Source organism: Micropterus dolomieu, linkage group LG12 (assembly GCF_021292245.1).
Source record: "Micropterus dolomieu isolate WLL.071019.BEF.003 ecotype Adirondacks linkage group LG12, ASM2129224v1, whole genome shotgun sequence".
NCBI classification, from domain to species: Eukaryota; Metazoa; Chordata; class Actinopteri; order Centrarchiformes; family Centrarchidae; genus Micropterus; species Micropterus dolomieu.
In genome coordinates this window covers 6,204,279-6,222,886 of record NC_060161.1, presented here as the reverse complement: position 1 = coordinate 6,222,886, position 18,608 = coordinate 6,204,279, and the positions used below count along the sequence as shown (strand labels likewise).

Sequence of the window (18,608 nt, the reverse complement as noted above, 5' to 3'; positions counted from 1 at the left end):
AAGACTTCACCATTATTCAAGGTCACCAAAAATATTTTATCCTCATGGAAGCTAGAGTATCTGCAGCAAACTTTACAGTTATGTGACCAACATGTTTTGAGATAAAGTATGGTGCTCTGGATAAAAGGTTGGGTGGGCAGACTGACTATGTCATCTATGTATACACAAACATGCACACAACAAAAATCATCACTTTTTTTCCATTCTACCTCCACACCCCTTCTCCAGCTGTAGCAATGATGGAGGACAGGAAGACTGTAATAAAGAGGTGGAGGAGGAGGCCAAGAAGCCCACCAGCTGCGGCATGATCACTGATCCCAATGGTATGGCATGCACTCATGCACAACAAGTGCATTGTGTTGAGAAGTACACTCTCCAGACGTGCCACCTGCATATCCTAATAAATTGACCACTCATCATCATCATCATCATCACAATCACAAACAGGCTACTATGCCTAAGGAACATACAGATCATCAACATCAATGCTAAAGTCATTTTTAAAAAGGCATATTTTAAGTATTACTGAGAGCGATGCTCTCTTTTTTTAAAGGAACACCCTGATCACATTCACACAGTTACACATTCATACGTGGAAGCTGTCCAGTACAACCACAGTCTGATGTGCCGGCCACTGAGCAGCTCCATTGGAGCAGTTGGGCCTCAGTAGTCACCATTTCCTAAGGTTTCACAAATGACAGTCACACATTTATGATTGTTTGTGGGACCACAAAAAGGCTTTGGTTGGCCCTTGATAATAGCCTAACAGTAGCATGATGCCATTGTGAAAGTGATCATTGAGTAAAATGAGTTTGTCTGGAATTCACCTCCATCACATCTCTCTGTCTTTGACCTTGACTACAGGTATCTTTAAGCCCTGTCACTCTGTCGTGCCCCCTGAGCCATACTTTGGAAGCTGTGTGTACGACATGTGTGCCACTGGAGGTCAGATTGTGGCTTTGTGCCAGGCCATAGAAAGCTATGCTGACATGTGTGCTGCTGCAGGAGTCTCCATCGCATGGAGGAACAATACCTTCTGTCGTAAGTCTCTCTGTGTGCGTGCGTGTGTAGATAAAAAAAGAGGATCTTTAGCAGAGTGTCATGTCATAACTACCAACTTTATTAATGAAGCCATTGCCGAGTATTTGATTGTTTTCTTAAAATAACAGAAAGTTTGAGAGAGTTCACCTGAAAGTGTCTTATTGTTAGTGGCAGCCATGATAAGTTGTAGTGGTTCATCATTTTATGCCAGATCATGTAACTTTTGAAAGGCACAGTAACAAAATGTTCCTTCCCAAATGAAAAGCTGAATTAATAAACAAATCACCCTTTGTCTTTGGGTTTTTCTGCTACATACTTACTTGCTCTTGTACCAGCAGCTTATGTTGGTTCCTGTATTTGCCATTTGTTGCCACAGTGGCTGCTTTTCAACAAATGTTATATATGTGTTACATTCGGCTCTGATGCTGACATGACAAACAGCATGTTTTGGGCCCAGGCCCAGACACATATGACAAGGAGGTATAATTAAAAGGATTTATTAAATAAAAGGTGAAACCTACAGGTGAGGAGAGGTGAGGTTGACAGTCCAAAAACAGAGCAGAGTAATCCAACAAAGGAACAAGTGAGAAGGCCATAAATTCAAAAACAACACAAGATAAATCCAGAAACAAACAGTCATAATCCACTCATCCAAACAAAAGGTAAGTCTAAACAACACGATCAAACAGGAGTTAAAATCGTGAAACATGAAACACTGGTATGACACAAGACGGGACAGAACTGGAAAACAGTCACAATTGTGAGTCAGGCATGGGGGTCGGTGGAGCCAGGGACACCTGAAGCTGCTGATGCTCAGGTACTGATGGCTTCTGACAGCAAATCCTCCGCAACGCTGGGCAGCGAGGGTGAGTTGCTGGGCAGCGATGTGGACTAAGAGCTGGTCAGTGGCGAGGATGAGGAGCTGAGTGGGAATAAAGATGAAAAGCTGGTCAGAGTGGAGGCAGTGGAGGGTGGGGGCGTCTTGCCGGCTACTCAGGAGCTCCGGAAGGGAGACTCCATGGATGGATCTATGGATGAGCAGGAAACAGAAACAGGCCTATAGAAGTGCGGGTAGTAACAGGAGGATAGACAACAAAAGGTTAGGGTTACTTGGCTCTTGCTAAAAGAAAATAAACTTTAGCCCCTTTAGCTATGTATGCACAAGACTCTGCTTCATGAATAAAAACGTCTTTCCTTTTTGTTTAGAGATTGATAAAAGCTGTAATGTTGTGTATTTTACAAAACATGCTGTGCACACCTTTTCCAAATGTCCTCTTCTCTCCAGCTCTGAAGTGCCCTACAGGCAGTCATTACAACTCATGCAGCACTGCCTGCCCCCAGCCCAGCTGTCAGGACCCTACGGGCCCCGGTGGCTCTTGCAACCAGCCCTGTGTAGAGGGATGCTTCTGTAACCCCGGCCTCGTCCTCAGCGGAGACAAATGTGTCCCACTCAGCGAGTGTGGATGTACTGATGGAGATGGAAAGTACAGGCCGGTAAGTGTGCTCAGTGGATCTCTGAAGGGGGATATTTTCCTGGCACTTTTGCAAGAAATAATGTTTGAACATGCATTGAACGTTTCTGTGTGTAGGTAGGAGACGCTTGGTTCACAGAGATGGATTGCTCAGAGCGCTGCAAGTGTAACGGTAACCATAACATCACCTGTGAGCCCTGGCAGTGCAGCCCAGCGCAGGAGTGTAAAGTTGTTGGAGGAGTACTGGACTGCCACTCCACAGGTAAACTTAACAACAGATGAAAGATTCACTAGACCTGAATCTGTGTCAACAGTTAGAGAATAATTCTGATCCAGTTATTTTCCATTTTCCAAAAGTATATCCTAATTGAAGAATGAGTTTTGGGTTGTTGTCATTTCTGTAGTTATTTCTGTAGTTTTGTTAATCAGTTCTTATTGAACCGATTATAGATGAAATCATGAAGTGTACTTTATATATCTTACCGATCCTCATTTTCCCCCTCAGGTAAAGGGGTGTGTCACGTGGCTGGAGATCCTCACTACTACACCTTTGATGGTGTGATGCACACGTTCATGGGCACCTGCACTTACATTCTGGCGGAGGTTTGTGATGCATTCGACCTGTATTTCACATTTCACTTATGGCTGTGCCAATGACTGCTTTGCCTTCTTTGTCTGTATGTTGTAAATCATTCGTAAACTATAGGGAGCATAAAAATAAAACCTAAAACTATATGCTTGTTTTTTCTGAATCCTTTAGGTGTGTAACACCACCAACGTAACTCCGTTCAAGATAGTGGCTAAAAACGAGGAGCGTGGTCAACCAGAGGCCTCTTATGTTCGCTCTGTCAAAATCTACCTGCCTCATGACACTGTGGTTGAGCTGCAAAAGAGCCACAGAGTTCTGGTAAGGAAAGTTGAAAATAGTATTGGGATACAGCATAGTGAAATGATAAGCAGCTGAGCACGTCTTTGTTCTTTTCTTCTTGTGTTAGCTGAATGGACGACGGGTGCGAACCCCAGTTTCCATTGATTTGGCTGGTGCCAAGGTGATAGCCAGTGGATCATACAATCTGCTGGACACAAACTTTGGTTTGCAAGTGAAGTTTGATGGAGTCCATCACTTGGAGATCACTGTTCCTGGAGAATACTTCAACAAGGTATGAAGACATGTCTTATTGTTCCTCCACCAAATTTCTTAGGGTCAGACAGTCAAAGACAAAAGGTTTCACAATTCGTATCATTCTAATTGTACTGGATTACAAATGCTACAAGATGCAACCTCTTCAGTGTATGAAACATTGTGATAACCCTATACCACCTCCATCTTCTCCAGCTGTGTGGCATGTGTGGAAACTACAATCACAACTCCTCTGATGACAACCTGATGTCCAACAAGAAACCAACTAATGATGTGATTGAACTGGGCAACAGCTGGAAGTCAGATGGAGACAGTGATGCTGGGTCAGTGGGTTACAGCCATTACATATACTCCATACTAAGACACTTAATGTTGTTTTTTCCTTTCATTGGTCACCCATCTGTGTATATTTAATTACTTTAAGTGGTCGGGGGGCATACACCGTCACTAAGGAGTTTTGTGTTGGTAACTGCTAAAATGGGAGTGCAGAGAAGAGTGTTAGACTGCGACTCTGGCTCCTGGTCCCAAATCTGGATTGTCTTGGATTTGGTCCACTAATAAACTTGGCCAGATTTCTACATATGAGAGCTGCTCCATCCAAAGTGGGATGAATGCCGTCTGGCTTCACTGGCGCTGGCTTCACTGGCGTTGGCTTCGCTAACTTCATGTTTCTCAAAATGGAGCTGCCAATAATCAGAGTTGGTTCCTCTTCGAGGGAACTCGAACTGCGTCGGTGACGACTCTGGGCGTGGCAGGGCTGAACTATGAATGAAACTACTCCAATCCTATTGGTGTTACTAGAACGGTAGTGTGTGACGGCGTAACTGGAGGGGGTATATAAGCACGCGGGCACATAGGACACATTAGCTTCTTTCTATTCAGCAGGCACTCTGGCATCCTGGAATCCTCGTCCCCGATCGGGAGCCCTTTTCTCGGTTTCTCCAACTCGAGGGGTGAGTCCGGAGAGGCTGACACGACCTGGCTCTGAGGACCTAGATGTGCTTAGCATGGAGAATGACTTTGGGGAAACGGAACGTCATCAGCCCTCGCCAGGATACGAGGAGTTGTTAGAAGTGGTCATGCGGGCTGTGGCCAAGCTGCACATTGATTGGTCACAGGCGGTGCAGCAGCCATCGGTGGGCAGCAAACTAGACGAGCGGTTTCTGCAACACCCAGCACCACCCCCGCGTCGGCCCCTACCCTTCTCTGCACGGCTGTCTACGTCCACCCGGCTGGACTACGGCAACGTGACGGAGATCAGACAGCAAGGCTACGGAGCGATGCCACGAGTGGAGGAGGCACTGGCTAGCTACCTCTCTCTTCTCTCTCTTCGCCTCATCCCTCTGGACGCCGGCGCTCCCCACCAAGCCGTGTTGGATGACGTCCGATTTGGTGGGCAAGGCCTACATGGCAGCGGGTCGAGTTGGTGCCAGCCTGCACACGATGGCTGTCTTTCAGGCATACCAGGCCGATCTCCTTCGCGACTGTGACATAGGGGGAGGTCCCTCTGAGGAGGACCTGACGGAGCTCCGTAGAGCGACGGACTTGGCTCTCTGTGTGACCAAGGAAACGGCCCATTCCATCGGCCGATCCATGGCGGCTTTGGTGGCTACGGAGCGCCATCTGTGGCTCAACCTATCGGGCATCCAGGGGAAGGAGAGGGCTTTTCTCCTGGATGCGCCCCTCTCGCCTTCTGGCCTGTTTGGCGAAGCAGTGGATGCTGTCGTCAACAGGTTCCAGCACGCCACAACTCAGGGAGAGGCGTACACAGCCTTCGTCCAGCACCTACCGCCACAGCCAGAGCGTTGCTTCATGGGATCCCCCTCAACCAACCTGGGACGCAAGACGGCGCTCTCGCCCACAGCCCCCCGGGAAGACGGATCTGAGGACCGTCATTCAGTCTCGGCGGGCCCGGGGAAAGAGGTCCTGAGACTTCGAGTAGGGGGAGCTCTGGCTCCGTTGAGGCTCCAGGGCATCCGCATACTGAACTACATCGATGACTGGCTCGTCCTGGCCCAGTCTCAAGAGTTAGCGGTTCGGCATCGAGATGTCGTCCTCGCCCACCTTCAGCGCTTGGGGCTGCGGCTCCATCTGATACGGGTTACGAGCGGGTGCCTTCGTTCCCTGTCTGTATGGAGGAAATCTTGGTTCCTGTCCCAAGGTCCTGTGTTGGGAGCGATCTGTCGCCGAACAATTATTTCAACAGACGCCTCACTCACGGGATGGGGCGCGGTCATGGACGGCCGCTTCGCGAGAGGCTCCTGGGAGGAGCATCATTTCTCTTGGCACATAAATTGCCTGGAAATGTTGTCGGTTTTCAGAGCTCTGCGGCCCTCCGCGGTCGCCACATCCTTGTCAGAACCGACAATACGGCAGCGGTTGCCTATTTGAATCACCAGGGGGGTCTGCGCTCGCGCCCATTATGCAAACTGGCACATCAGATCGTCCTGTGGTCCCAGCAGAGACTGCTGTCCCCCAGAGCGATGTACACACCTCACGTTCTTAGTGGGTGTGTCGTTGAGTGGGCAAAATCTGTTAGAAACATGAATAGGTTGATGATGGGGACGACTAACAGGAGCTAGCTCAGGTTTTTTATTGGGGGCTGGCCAACTACAGTAGTTAACAACTGACTTTCCATGGTGCTGATCAGACTGATCTGATACATCACAACAATACTGCAGTTTCATACCAGAGTGAAGACAGATAACAGATTTAAAGTGTATCACCAAGCCAAGTTTTTATATTTGATTTGTTTTATGATTCACCGTCTAGTTATAATCTGTGTTCTCTGTAGGTCTGTGGAAACGTAGACAATTAAGAGAACTGAGAAGCACCCATAGAAGCCATCGCCAGCTGTTATGCTAAAGTACGGCAGCTGACTTTAGCAAAACTGTAGTTTGTAAACAACTGAGATTTAGAGAGAGTCGCTAATAGAAGGACAGACCTTTGAGTGCTTGAGCAGATCTACTGTAAGATTAAATGTATAGTGGATAATTAGTCACTGTAATGAAGAATCTAACACGTTTAACTGCGTTGCGCTTAGAGCAGCAAAATACACTACCAAAAGACATTGCAACATGCAAACATGCATGTAATGTTTTTGTGTAAATATATCATAACATTGAACATTTATATTAAATTATGCCTAAATGAGCTGAATGTTTTCCTTCATTTAACGCATACATTTCAATAGTGGCTGATAACATTTCTGAGAGGCAGACAAAAAAACTTGTGAAACCAGTGAAAAAAGTTCATTTCAGACTCTGGCCAGATTCGTTCCACCTGCATTCATCTAAATAACAAGCAAGGATGATCATGATTGAAAATAATGTCATTTGAAGAAACAACACAACATTGATTTTATCCCTCTCATTCCCCCTACTCATCCAGCTAGCGGGTTCCTAAAGTGAGGCCAGTTCTTTTAACTCATTTTCTAAATGGAAACAACCCTTATTGTAAGCAGACGAAAAAAAGAAGAGTTTGATATGACTGTAGCAACAACTACAGTGTCCTGCTCAGAAGTGAAAATCCTTCTTCTCCCCCCTGTGGGAGGTAACCGCCCTAAAGCACAAATACAAAAGAAGTGTGCAGTTTAGTCAGATGCTTTTGTAGAAAATACATCTGCGTTTGCTGGAAGTTTTGGACAATTAATACTTCTGTTGAGCATTGTACTCTCAGTGCAGCCTCTCCTGTTGACAAACCATGGTTAATGACATGATCAGTTTAAGTAGCTATAACCTCTAAAGCCCCTGCATCCCAGAAAGGCTGCAATTTTTATTACATTCAACAAATGTTATTTTGAATTCACAACAATTTACAAATTGTCAACTGAATAGCATAAGTTAATACGTCAGCTCAGAAAAAACACTGCAACATCCCAGTGTCTGACTTAGTCATTCATCCAAACATTCTCCCCTCCAGCTGTCAGCCAGACACTCGTCCAGATGTCCGACCTAACTGCACCGCAGAAGAAGAGAAGACATACGAGGCTCAGTGTGCCGAGGTCATCCTGTCTGACAGATTCAAGCCCTGCCATTCTCTGGTGCCCCCAAATGCTTTCCTTGGTAACTGTATCTATGACATGTGTGAGTATGATGGCATGAAGGCAACGCTCTGTGACAACGTGGAGGCATATGCTCAGGCCTGTCAGAGCGCTGGAGTCACCATCAGCTGGAGGAACAACAGCTTCTGTCGTAAGTTACAGTAACACTGATCAACAGTTTAAATATTATATATAATATATATTTATATATTAAAATATTGTTGTTTTAAGATTCGCATACATAATTATCTTACATCCCTGCAGCCCTGCCCTGCCCTCCTAACAGCCACTACTCAGACTGCACCGCCCCCTGCCCCCCAACCTGCGCTGACCTCTTCCCCGTCTTCTGCCATCTCCCTCCAACCACCTGTGTGGAGGGCTGCCAGTGTGATGCAGGCTACGTTCTCAGTGACAACAAGTGTGTTCCTCTGGACAAATGTGGCTGTCTGGACACAGATAAAGTGTACCATAATGTGAGTGAAGCAGAGTCTATACTGCTGTTTGCTGATGGGTATCATAGAACATCCTGAATACTGAAATCAGAAACACATGTATATATTATATACATTAAAGATGTAGAAGAACTTTTCTTAGTGTACAGATCTTAGTAGTATCCTGCTGTAAAATACACGAAATAAATCTTTCTGACTTTTGTCTAATTTATGCTTTTTCTTGTAATTCCACAAATGTTCCACAAATACAACTTAAGTTATTTCCTCAGCAATGAAAGGAAAGATTGTTGAGGTACATTATTATATTGTACAGTCAAACAGAAACTGACACTTCTGCAAATCTAAATAAATCTGTTGTGTGGATGCAGGTAGGAGACTCGTGGCTGACTGACAAATGTGCTAGCTCATGTAAATGTAACCTTGGTGGCCAAATCACATGTAAGGACCACAGCTGTGATTCCAACTCACTGTGCACCCTGGACAAATATGGAGACCTCTACTGCAAACCCACCAGTGAGTCCACCACTCTAAACAGCTTCAGTTTTCAACATGTTGTAACTACTAGGCAGTGTACAGTTTAGAGACTTTGGATCTTTAGAATGTAATTAAAATATTGGTATTGTTTGGTCATAACCCATTTTGATCATTTCATATATTTTATCATCCTCTCTAGAGTTTGACAAGTGCAGCATCTCTGGAGATCCTCACCACCGAACATTTGATGGTTTCACCCATCACTTCCAGGGTCCCTACACCTACGTCCTTACTCAGGACCACAACCTGCAGAACTCCTTGTCACCACTAGTGGTGAGGGGGAAGAATATCAGACGTGGGGGGAACAGGAGGGTGTCATTCCTGGATCAAATGTACATCGACGTTTACGGTGTCAATGTTCGCTTCTTGCAGAAGAAGATCATCCTGGTCAGTACTTTGTCTTTGTCTGATGAAAGCACCATTTATATTTTGCTGTTGTGTCGTTAAAAGTACTGCAATTATATTATATTTCCTTTAGGTGAATGGAGAGCGTGTTGCACCTCCTCTCAGTCCAGTTAGTGGTTTGACCATCACGATGAACTCCAGGCAGGTTCAGCTCACCACTGACTTTGGACTCACTGTACGCTTTGATGGCAACAGTCGCGGAGGTAAAAGAAGAAGAAGCCTCTGTCCTCGCTAACTGAGCACTTCTTTGGCTTGTTTGTGAATCCACTCATTTCCCTCCTATGTCTCTGTGTGTGTGTATCAGAGATTATACTGCCCAGCACCTACAAGAACTCTGTCAGAGGGCTGTGTGGAAACTATGACGGCATCACCAGAAATGAGTACATGATGCCTGACGGGACTGTAGTCAGGGACCTGAACAAGTTCGGAGAAAGCTGGAGGGTCAATGACCGACAGGCTGATGGACTGAAGATCTCTGACCTTCCTCACACAGTCCACACACACAGGTAGGACTACAACCAGGGCCACTGCTTTAGCTGTTCAGCTGCTATGAAGGATTTTTATCTCCTTGCTGCCTCTTGCTTCCCCCACAACATTAGCTGCCTCTGGCTTATAAACATTATCAGTATTACTTGCTTGTCCTTCAGCCTCCACCATCAATCCCTCTTTTTTCACCTCGTTTATGAACCACAATACAATTATTGGGCTTTCTAAAGAAACTTCAGATGCTAGGCTGCTATGTAGCAATATATATACATATGTTTTCCAAACATTTCTGACTGACAATATGGCACTGTTGCCTTCTTTCATATTGCTATTCCTTCAACTTCTTCAATGATATCTCACTTATACTTAGACATCAGATTAGACACAGCAACTTTAACAAAGCTCTGATTCTTCAGTCTTTCCATACTTCTCTGTCATCTGTCTCCAGGAGAGAGGTGGAGACTGATCCAGATTCAGGATTTGAGACATCAGAATGCTCTCAGCTTCAGCTCAATGATTACAACAGTGTGACTCAGTGTGGAGCGCTGTCTAACTCCAAGGGATTGTTTGCTGCCTGCCATGCGACCCTGCCACCTAAAACCTACCAGGAGTGAGTAGTGTGTGTGGAACTGTTCTCTGGGGGGATTTACAGTGCAGGCTTTCTTTTGCATCGATGGGTGTGATATGGATCATGTCTTTCAAATTGTCCCTGTATGAAAGGATGTGGTTGTGTGAATTGGCAGCCTTTGCTCATGCTCAGTATGTGTGTGTGTGTGTGTGTGTCTGCTTATATCCCTCAGTGACTGTGTGTTTGACCTTTGTGCTATACCGGGCAATTTAGCGCTGCGTTGTGCCAGTTACGAAGCGTATGCTGCAGCCTGTCAGGAGGCTGGCATTAAACTGGGATCCTGGAGGCAGCAGCTGGACTGTGGTAAGATGCTGAACACGCACATAAACTCTGTGGAAATAACACATGAAGAGATTCGTAGCACAAGAAGCGTGTTAGAATGAGGACCATACCAGTGGTATGCTTGTTTTAGCCCATTTACCTCAAATCATGGATACATTTGTTGTTTTGGAATGCATGCTTTTGATGTATATTTCCTATTGTTGACATCCATTAATTTAATTCAATGAATGAAAACCAATGGAAGCACGTAACCTGGAGACAAAAACATTCATATTTTTAAAACATATTACCATTATGTGCAAAGAGGTTTGCTGTAATGCGTGTGAAATATACTTAATTTGAAATAAATGAAATTAAAAAAACAAGCAAATAAAAAAAGCATGTGGTCAAAGTACTTTACTTGATCTCACAGGTGTAGCACAGCAATTTCTATAATGCTTTATGTGTACTAAAAATTATCAGCCATTATCCATATTAGACTTGAGACTTCTCTCTCTCCCAGTCCTCTCCTGTGATGCCAACAGCACCTATTCCTCATGTATGTCACCCTGCCCCGCCTCCTGCGCTGACCTGGCAGCACCCTCCGAGTGTGACACCACTTTCTGTGTGGAAGGGTGCCAGTGTGCCCTTGGCTCGGTCATGAGTGAGGGAATCTGTGTACCATACAGAGAGTGTGGCTGCACCTTCCTCAACAGATATTACCCTGTAAGAAGTCTATGGCACAGTTGAAGTAGTGACTCTGTGTGTCATTGTATTGATGATATGATCTCATCTCATCCTCATTCTCACCTCCTGCAGCTGAAGGAGAAGTTTGTTACTGATGACTGTTCTCAGTCCTGTGAATGCACCAGCACTGGCGTTGTGTGCCAACCCAAGATCTGCCAGGAGGGTTACATCTGTACCGTCTACAATTTTAAGCGGGACTGTTTTAGAGGTGTGTGTTTGTGAGTTTTTTTGGAAAGATCTCTCGAAAATGAAAATTCATTCATCACTGTATAAATTCCACTGACTAAGCCCATATTTAGCCAGTATGAGACAAAACCAACTAATATCAACACCATATCTTCATATCAGATATTTTATTACAGGTACTGAGTTACTATCATGACATTAATTCAATTTGCACTGTGTGTTATTAGCAATTAATTTACACTATCTACACCTGGTCTTCAAAAGGAAGCTATTTTTCTGTAGACTTGTAAGGTCGTCTTGAACTGTAAGAAGGTACTCAGTGAAGAAGCACACAACATCAAAGTTGTAAAACTCTCTACATCGGGGTGCTGGGGGGTTCTAATGCAATCGGTGCATAAAAATTCAAATGTTTAAATGATGATTGTGAGAGACTAAATTAACCTGTCAAAAGCTCAATATCTGTTTTGTGTAGCAGCGAATCCGTGTCTCAGTTACCCCTGTCTGAATGGAGGAACATGTAAGGTGGACAGCAACGACATGTACACCTGTCAGTGTGCAGAGGGCTTTGAGGGCACAAACTGTGATGTGGAGATAACACAGAAAGGAGGATTGGGTACGGCTTGCTTAAACATCTCTTTCACTCATCAGGGAATAAATAAAGCTAAAATAAAAAAGTTTGCCGTTCCCCTAAGGAATTAATATACAAACTAATAACACTTTCATGATGCCAAACGTCTATATCAGACTACTGCTACATACACTATTATCAATTTCGGCAAAGCTACTCTACTTCCTTCTTTGAACGTGCACATTGTTGCTAGCAGCTATATTTATTTGTTGTTTATTACAGAAACCAAGTGGATTATCCTGATCTCGGTCCTGGTGTCAGTCGCTGTCATCTTCATCATAATCACCATCGTGTGTGTTTGCAGACACAAAGTAAAGTAAGTCTCAACTGTTTCTGTGCTGTTCAACTATCAAAGCATTTGTGTGTGTAGAAGGATGTGTACTTGCGAGTTTCATGACTGCTGACTGATTCCTCAAAAAACATTTTTTTTAAATAAATATATATATATATATATATATATATATATATATGAATATGTGTGTATGTATGTATGGGCTTCGGTTTACCACACCAGCAAGACCCTAGGACAGTACAGCACATAACAGCAAGATGCAGGCAGGAACAGCGTACATGGACGCCATAACCAGGTAGCTGGTATAGTGTTCTGGAACATGTGCTATAAGTACGGGCTAGAAGTCCCAAGGTCAAAATGGAAAACACATCCTAAGGTAGTGACCGAGCTAAGATCCTGTGGGACTTCAAGATCCAGACTGACAAACTGGTGATGGCTAACCAACCAGACATCGTGTTGATCAACAAACAGCAGAAGAAGGCTGCAGTGATGGATGCGGCAATCCCAAGCGACAGCAACATCAAGAAGAAGGAACAAGAGAAGCTTGAGAAATACCAAGGGCTGAAGGAGGAGCTAGATGTGGAAAGTAAGAGCAACAGTGGTAATCTAGGAAACTGGTCCCAGCAGATACCAGGTACAACATCAGAGGTCTCTGTCCAGAAGTGTGCACAGAACCCTCAAACTCTCTGGTAGAGAACCCGAGCTTAAGGATGACACATACCACCATACCTTTTATCCAAAGCGACTTACAATTGCTATACATGTCAGAGGTCACAGGCCTCTGGAGCAACTAGGGGTTAAGTGTCTTGCTCAGGGACATAATGGTCTCCCACACCAAAGGCAAGCACCTTATCTATGCGCCATCTCCACCCCTGGGATATACTGTATATACAGATAGATAGATAGATAGATAAGATGTGTAAATATATATGTGTGTATATATATCAAACACACAAATTAAAGGAAAAACAAACATCAAGTCTCATAGTATGGAGTCACGCCACCACAAAACTCCAGAACAGCTTCAGTGCTCTTTGCCAAGTCTGTGGCACTTTTATAGGAATCAACACCATTCCTCCACAAGATATTCTCTCAGTTATATTTACTACCGTTATTTAAGCAGGTAATCTCATTGAGATCAAGATCTCTTTCACAAGAGATAGCGGAGTACTGTAGATAGAAAGACATACAAACACAGCCAGGCATAACAAAAGGACATAAAGTATCAGAGACAGTCACTTCATGAAATAGATTTAAAGATGAAAGTTTACATCATATATTTCAGTGTGATGGTGGTGGAGAGCATTGTCTTATATGTTGGTCCAAAATCTTCCGTAAGTGTAAAACTGGGTTGAGAAAGGCCGTAGCATTTTATTCATGTCATGTTCATACTCACCAGTTGAGCCCTGGTGCACTGAAGCATCTGCGTTTGATATGTTTCTCCACTATTTTTTAAGGTTTTTCCTTTAATTTGTCCACCGTCTGTGTATTCCAGGTCACAAGTTTATGTAATTCAGAAGCAGCAGTCATCTCACAGTGGGTGAGAGAAAATTACAGACTCATCTCCTTATTGGGAATTTCTGGGAGCATACTGTATCACCACTGGGAAATCAAGGGGTTTTATTCACTGGAATGCTTTCCTTCAGTATTTAAAAATCCTCTGTACTCTTACCTGCAGGCAGGTAAGAGTACTTATTAATTATGTTCATGTTTAAGTCTCTCACCTTTGTTCTTTCTCTCCCTGCAGGAAATTTAAGTTTGAGGAGAAGAAAATCAGCATGAAATCAACAAGTAAGAATTTTCAATGCTGTTAATGGAGAAATATGCTTAAGTTGACTAAACAGCACCTAAACTCACATGTACTTTTAACCTTAAGACTAAGAGTACATTTATAGATAGCTGACAAAATTTAGACCATATTAGTCACCATTTTCCTTTTGCCACAGTTGTCGTCATGCAGAGTTTTACCACCTTATAGTATATACAGTAAAATATAATGTTAGACTTAGTACTGCCTGGCCCAGGTGCTTGCATGCTGACTCATCAGTAATTAAATGCTGACTTGCATTGTAATTAAACATTCATCAAAAGTTCAATTAACAAGACTAGGTTGAAACCTAGTGTAAAGCTGGACTGTGTATGGTCAATTTGCTCCTAAGGATGTTAATTTTATAAGAGCAGTGGAGAAACTCCAACACTTGACTAACCAATTGTGGAACTTCATCACTTGCCGGTCGAGACAAAAATGAGACTTACTACTCATAACACCATTGTCTTAAAACTGAATATCATTAATATGGACCCCATAAAAACAGTTTGAGTTGATAGTTATAGAGGCTGACATATATTGGCAGGCTGATACCGGTCGAGGCAGATGGCCGCCCACCCTGAGCCATGGTTCAGCACGAGGTTTCTGCCTCTTAAAAGGAAGTTTTTCCTTGCCTCTGTTGCCAAATGCTTGAAAATGGTGGGGTTGTTGGGTCTCTGTAAATAATATTACAAAGAGTATGGTCTAATGACTTAAAACTCGCAATCACTGTCACTGATAACTGTTGTTGTGAGTTGGCGCTATATAAATAAAATTGAATAGAATTTAATTAATATTGTCTGATATTGACCTGTCACAGGTGCATTGACATATATCCTGAAAGATAAGCAAATAGAAAATACAGTACAGAAATGTATTAAAGGGGACCTTTTATGCCTTTCCTTATTTTCTGTAATATTACACTGTCAGATGTTCATATTAAATGTACGTAAGTAAGTTTAAAATAATGATGTGAAAGTAATCTCTGTGAGCAAGAAGCTCAGGCTTCAGAGTGCTCTAAATACTAAATGTCCATCTTTTTTTTTAATTTGCCTTATCCGGCTTGTGATCTGCGCTAGGCACAGAACACCCACAAAGTACAGGGACACGCCCATCCACCTGCTCAGTCTGTCTCAGGGCAGTAGTGATGTGTCAGTTGCAAACTTTTAGGGAATGATGGAGCCAAGCTAAATTGGCTTGTTTCAGACAGGATGAACTACGAGGGCTGTAGAAGAACCATTCAATTCAATTACATTCATTTTATTTATATAGCGCCAAATCACAACAACAGTTATACAACAGGTCTAGACCGTACTCTATGATGTTACTTACAGAAGCCCAACAGTTCCCACCAAGAGCAGCACTAGGAGACAGAGACAAGGAAAAACTTCCTTTTAAGAGGCAGAAACCTCGAGCAGAACCATGGCTCAGGGTGGGCGGCCATCTGCCTCGACCGGTGTTGAAATGTATATTGTAATAGACTGATAGTTCTATGTAAAATCAGACGTTGAGCACCCCCATATCGCCAAATGGCATGATCCTTGTTTTACTGTGAAGCTTCGACTGTGAGATTGACAGCCAAATCAGGCTCCGCCCATTGAAGCATCGAATCTTCGACTATTGGGGGTCAGCCCTAGTTATGACCTTTGTATCACGGGTATTAAAGAGTTTTGATAACCACAAAATTGACAAGAAATATCAGGTTCATGTTTTCTTTAAAAAGAGGAAAACAGACTACACACTACATACAGTCCCCTCCAAAAGAATGGTAAGGCAAATTCCTTTGTTTTTGTTGTTCACTGATGGTATTCACATCTAGATGTGTTAAACAACTCAGGACGTACCACCCTTTGTTTGAACCCACTCATTTTTCAAGTGAGCAAAAGTATTGGAACATGTGACTGACAGATGTTTCTTGTTGCCCAGGTGTTGCCTTTTAGGTTGATTGTAAATGCTCCATATTTGTATAGTGCCTTTCTAGTCTTTTCAACCACTCAAAGTGCTTTTACACTACATCTGCATTCACCAGTCACACACATTTATACACTGAGCCTAAGTGCTCAAATGGAAATTCACACTTATTCATACACATACACAATTTGGGGATCAGTATCTTGCCCAAGGACACTTCGACATGCAACTAGGGGGAGCCAGGGATTGAACTGCCGACCTTCTGATTAACAGCCAACCCGCTCTACCTCCTAAGCCGCAGCCGCCCCCAATTGTCCAAACATTAAATAGCTCTGCATGACTAGTCTACGTTTTCATCCTTGGTTCAAACCTATAAAGACTGCATTTCCTGTTAAAGAGGATAAACCAACATGAAGACCAGAGAGCTGTCTATGGGAGAAAAGCAAGCCACTGTCAAGCTGAGAAAAGAAGGAAAATCGAGCAGAGCCATTGGACAAACATTGGGCATAGCAAGCACAACAATTTGGAATGTCCTGAAAAAGAAAGAAACTACTGGTGTACTGAGTAACAGACGTCCAACAGGTCGGCCAAGGAAAACAACAGTAGTTGATGACAGAAATATGGTGAGAGCTGTGAAGAAAACCCCCAAAACATCAGGAAGTGACATCACCAACGACGTCCACAGTGCAGGATGAAGGTATCACAATCCACTGTTGGAAGAAGACTCAGAGAGCAGAAATATAGAGGCCACTCCACAGTGATCCGAAGCAAACAAGCTCATCTGTGAAGCATGCTGGAGGTAATGTCATGGCTGCTTCTGGAACAGGCTCATTAATATTTATTGATGATGGAACTGATGATGGGAGCAGCAGAATGAATTCAGAAGTGGACAGAAACATTTTGTCTGCCAGTTCACGGAGAAATGCATTGAAACTAATCGAGAGGAAGTTTATCATGCAGCAGGACAATGAGCCAAAGCACACTGCCAACAAAACAAAGGACTTCATCAGAGGAAAAAGTGGAAGGTTTTAGACTGGCCAAGTCAATCAGCTGACCTTAACCCAATAGAGCTACATTTCACCTCCTTAAGAGGAGACTGAAGGGAGAAACACCCCGAAACAAACAAGAAGTGAAAGAAGCTGCGGTAAAAGCCTGGAATAGCATCACAAATGAAGAATGCAACAGTTTGGTGATGTCGATGGGTCGCAGGCTTGAGGCAGTTATTGCAAGCAAGGTTTATGCCACCAAATATTAAATGTTATTTATAAGATTATTTGTTCCATTACTTTTGCTCACCTAAGAAAGTTGTTCAACACATCTAGATGTGAATACCAGGAAATGAAACTTGAAATTCTGAACTCTTGTCTCATACTCATCTTTTGATCTTAAACCCAAATGTCTTCAGTGAACAACAGAAACAAAGGAACTTGCCTTACCGTTCCAGTACTGTTGGAGGGGACTGTATATTAAAAGTGCAGGGTAATCCTTTAAGGATCTGTACTCTCCAAATAATTCCCAAAAAGTTTCCTGGAAGGAACTCTGCTCTTTGGTACTAATTACAGGGAAACTACAAAGCTCTGAGAAAGTTTGTGATTAGTTAGCAGTGCTGAGTTATTCATTTCCAGAGGAATGTCCTTTAAACTCAACTTTAGTCTAAGTCTCCATTTATGTTGAATGTCTATAAAGCACAAAGTGTCAATCTCACAGCTGATCAACTATAAAACTATTCCTGATGGTGATTATTTGTGCAGCTCTAATATCCATCCTTTTTTTCTCTTTTAGGTGTTCCATATACAAACATAGATGACCAAAGAGATAAAGTGTCTACTATGTGATGAGAAACTGTTTAACCTGTGTAGTGTTTACCTGAATGTAATAAAGTCCGGCTGTATGAGGTGAACATGCACAATCTGTTCTGAAGCTTATTCAGCAGGGATCCAAAGAAAACTAGAACATAAATAAAACCAAGAAATGAAGGAAGGAGTTTTAGTCTTGTGAGAGTTCTGAATATTATATTATGTTCATTATCCTATGTTTTGCTTTAACTTGTGCTTTTGAAGATATCATTTTAGGCAGATGTGTTCATTTAATAAATAATAAAGTGCATCTGCGTATGTATTGGAATGAAAAAAACACAATGTGTGTTTGTCTTACAACACACATTACACACAGTAGATAAAACTCAATGTAAAGCCACACTTGCCATGAAAAAGGATGAATTCCCATGAGATTTCATCTAGGGAAACCAGCAGGTCAAAATTTATGTCCGTCAGATACTTTATCACCAAATATTTAAAAGGAAGAGTCTGGAGGGAAAGTTACAATATGAAAGACAAACAGACAAACATCTGAGGTCGTCAGTATGCAACTTTTCTGCAACCTCTTGCCTTCTCTTTAGTTTCTTTGTACTGTAAGAAGTGAAGGCGTCCATAAGATGACTGGTCTTGGAAAAATCTGATAAGCTGACAGCTAAAGGGAAAACAAATCAAGAGTTCTGATGGAAATTCAAAAGTCTCTGGCCTGCTTGACACACCTCTGAAAAAGCCATCAGTAGCCTAAACGTGTGATAGGATTC

At 43.1% G+C, this 18,608-nt stretch overlaps 1 protein-coding gene across 1 annotated transcript in view; it reads left to right on the top strand.

The window, feature by feature from the left end:
- Positions 1 to 17,960, top strand: part of zanl (zonadhesin, like) — a 28,984-nt gene extending 11,024 nt beyond the window's left edge. The window contains exons 8-29 of the mRNA XM_046065295.1: positions 229 to 323; positions 865 to 1,041; positions 2,327 to 2,535; positions 2,631 to 2,775; positions 3,019 to 3,116; positions 3,274 to 3,420; positions 3,509 to 3,673; positions 3,850 to 3,977; positions 7,576 to 7,847; positions 7,961 to 8,169; positions 8,517 to 8,661; positions 8,822 to 9,069; positions 9,161 to 9,290; positions 9,392 to 9,593; positions 10,022 to 10,183; positions 10,374 to 10,504; positions 10,986 to 11,188; positions 11,282 to 11,417; positions 11,868 to 12,008; positions 12,246 to 12,339; positions 14,063 to 14,106; positions 17,816 to 17,960. Of these exons, the coding sequence (XP_045921251.1) occupies positions 229 to 323; positions 865 to 1,041; positions 2,327 to 2,535; positions 2,631 to 2,775; positions 3,019 to 3,116; positions 3,274 to 3,420; positions 3,509 to 3,673; positions 3,850 to 3,977; positions 7,576 to 7,847; positions 7,961 to 8,169; positions 8,517 to 8,661; positions 8,822 to 9,069; positions 9,161 to 9,290; positions 9,392 to 9,593; positions 10,022 to 10,183; positions 10,374 to 10,504; positions 10,986 to 11,188; positions 11,282 to 11,417; positions 11,868 to 12,008; positions 12,246 to 12,339; positions 14,063 to 14,106; positions 17,816 to 17,868 (3,334 nt within the window). The 3' untranslated portion in view covers positions 17,869 to 17,960. The remainder of the gene's footprint in view (positions 1 to 228; positions 324 to 864; positions 1,042 to 2,326; positions 2,536 to 2,630; positions 2,776 to 3,018; positions 3,117 to 3,273; positions 3,421 to 3,508; positions 3,674 to 3,849; positions 3,978 to 7,575; positions 7,848 to 7,960; positions 8,170 to 8,516; positions 8,662 to 8,821; positions 9,070 to 9,160; positions 9,291 to 9,391; positions 9,594 to 10,021; positions 10,184 to 10,373; positions 10,505 to 10,985; positions 11,189 to 11,281; positions 11,418 to 11,867; positions 12,009 to 12,245; positions 12,340 to 14,062; positions 14,107 to 17,815) is intronic.
- Positions 17,961 to 18,608: the final 648 nt, after the last annotated feature.